Here is a 2,500-nt window from a genome sequence, read left to right as displayed (position 1 = left end):
CCTCAAAATAAACACTGACATGGTATTTTCTTGCCCACAATGGGCCTCTATCAAAACGACAAGATATGTGCTGTTGTCGGGTCCCATCTTAAGCAACCAAAAGATTAAAAATTGAAGGCAAATCTCAATCAACTCTTTTACTTTAGCTGTTGATTGTTACCCCTCCCCATGTGTCGGCCTGGGTATGTCTCCTCCTCGTGAATATCCACATATTCCTTTCAATTATTTTGAAATTGTTTGTTGTGATCTCTCTTATCTTTACAGTCTACCCAGAACCCTCCTCCTCCTCCTCCTCCTCCTCCTCCCCCTCCTCCTCCTCCTCCTCCCCCTCCTCCTCCTCCTCCCCCTCCTCCTCCTCCTCCTCCTCCTTCAACTCTTTGTTTCTCCTCACCTCCACACAGTGCTTGTCCTGCAAAAGAGGAAAAACAGAAGGAAAAAAAAACATGTTTTAATGGTCAGATTATATATACATATATTATGGATACATAATTACCAATTATATGGACCGTATTTCTTTTTACATTAGAAACGATACTTTTTTATCAGCTATGCTTTCCAGTGTTTACCTTCTCCTGCAGGCGCTCCAGCATGGCAGCGAGGTGTGCCTGCCTCTTCTCTTTGTTGAGCTCCATGCGGTGCTCCAGCTTCTCCTTGGCCAGCCTGATGAAGTTGTTCTGTTCCTCCACTGCTTTCTGCGCCACCTCCCGTTCGTGCTCCCGTTTCTCGGCGAGGTGTTTGAGAAGTTCCGCCTCTTGGCACTAGGGGGCGACAGAGAGAAGGAGGGGGACAGCGAACAGGAGGGGGACATCGAACAGGAGGGTGGGTCAAAAATGGAAGGAGCAGAAACACATGGAGGAAGAGAGAGAGAGAGAGAGAGAGAGAGAGAGAGAGAGAGAGAGAGAGAGAGAGAGAGAGAGAGAGAGAGAGAGAGAGAGAGAGAGAGAGAGAGAGAGAGAGAGAGAGAGAGAGAGAGAGAGAGAGAGAGAGAGAGAGAGAGAGAGAGAGAGAGAGAGAGAGAGAGAAAGCAGCAGAGAGGAGGGTAGAAGGAGAAGTGATAGACAGAGACAAATAGAGAGAGACGAATGAAAGGATGAAAGAGAAAAGAAAGCAGGAAACAGAAAGAAGAAGCGGTTAGTAAAAGTGATAATATTGTGATATTATTTGAATGACAACCCATGTTGTCAATCGAAAAGCACCCAGTTGATCCATTGTAAATTACAATGAGCTCCGATTCAAGAAGAACGTGGCACCGACATCAAGTATAAAAGCCTCACTTTTCTCCGCTCCTGCGCTGCGTCCAGTTTCTTCTGAATCTCCTCCAGGGAGGGCTCTCTGCGAGGGGGGGTGGTGGCTCGCAACTCCGGTCCTCCGTCGAACGACGGCGGCTTCAGGATGACCTCGAAGGCCTGGCCCGACGCCCTCTTGTTCAGCTCGATGACCTCCATATCCCTGATGATGCAGAGGTTCAGGTCCACTACCCCTAGGGACGATGGGAGGAGACCAGGTAGGGGATGAGAAAACGGCTTTTTGTAGTTCAAGAAAGCTAACGGCTGTGAGTGCACCACTGAGAATGAAAGAAAAGAAAGAAGGACGCTATTTCAATTCAAAATCATTTCCTGGTTGATGGTGTTTGAGAGTCCTCAGCGGTGATCGTAGGACGGGTGTGTTTACCTGCTTTCTTCTCTGAGGGCTTTTCTTTGGCTTGCGGGAGGATGCAGGAGCAGAAGAGCGACACCAGGGGGAGCTCCCGCATCTTCTCTTTGTATGCTGCATGGGGCGAGCAGGGGGAGGAGCTAATATTAGCACTTGACCTCATCTCTGTCCTCATCGGCTATATTCAGCAATTGTAATTTGAACTCATTGTTACTCCTTTTTTCTTTCTTTCTTTCTTTTTTTCGTCGTTCTTCGTAATCTTTCTTTCCTCCATTCTCCACCAGCACATCCACATCTTGTCTATGGTCACCTTCATTCCAAATACCAACTTTTATACTCTCCCCCCCTCCATCATCCTCACTCAATCACACACACGTGGACACATTTATAGAGGCTGGGCAGACGTACCTGCTAGAGTCATGTTGCCTTCCCTGTTTTCTTTCCAAGACACGTTGGTGAGATTCGCTGGTCTCTGGTCCTTGGGAGGGCAAAAGAACAAAGAAACAAAAAATATACCATGAGAACTACACAGTAGCCCAGCTCAGATATCGCTCTTTCTGTTCTGTTATGAAGCCAACGTGACTCAGAGACAGACGTGAGGCCGGATGAGAAGGTAGGGGCAGAGAGGGGAGGGAGGAGAGGGGGGGCAGGGGGGAGGCAAGTGGAAACGAAAGCAATGGTTTTGAAGAGCTTATTGTGAGATGCAAAACCCCCCCCCACACACACACACACACACACACACACACACACACACACACACACACACACACACACACACACACACACACACACACACACACACACACACACACACAAACACACACACAGAAATGTCTAAATGTCTGAT

General features: G+C 48.0%; 1 protein-coding gene across 2 annotated transcripts in view; it reads right to left on the bottom strand.

Moving 5' to 3' along the window:
- Positions 1 to 2,500, bottom strand: part of stmn4l (stathmin-like 4, like) — a 5,312-nt gene that overhangs the window by 1,442 nt on the left and 1,370 nt on the right. Inside the window, exons 2-6 of one of the 2 annotated variants that reach the window (XM_060071346.1) lie at positions 2,062 to 2,131; positions 1,672 to 1,767; positions 1,275 to 1,480; positions 567 to 758; positions 392 to 409 (exon numbers count right to left, since the gene is read on the bottom strand). In XM_060071346.1, the coding sequence (XP_059927329.1) occupies positions 392 to 409; positions 567 to 758; positions 1,275 to 1,480; positions 1,672 to 1,767; positions 2,062 to 2,074 (525 nt within the window). In that variant the 5' untranslated portion in view covers positions 2,075 to 2,131. Of the gene's footprint in view, positions 410 to 566; positions 759 to 1,274; positions 1,481 to 1,671; positions 1,768 to 2,061; positions 2,132 to 2,500 lie in introns of both variants that reach the window. The other variant, XM_060071345.1, reaches the window with a different exon arrangement.

Source organism: Gadus macrocephalus, chromosome 14 (genome assembly GCF_031168955.1).
Source record: "Gadus macrocephalus chromosome 14, ASM3116895v1".
NCBI lineage: Eukaryota > Metazoa > Chordata > Actinopteri > Gadiformes > Gadidae > Gadus > Gadus macrocephalus.
The sequence above is the reverse complement of the archived record's forward strand: the minus strand, read 5'-3'. Positions and strand labels throughout refer to the sequence as shown.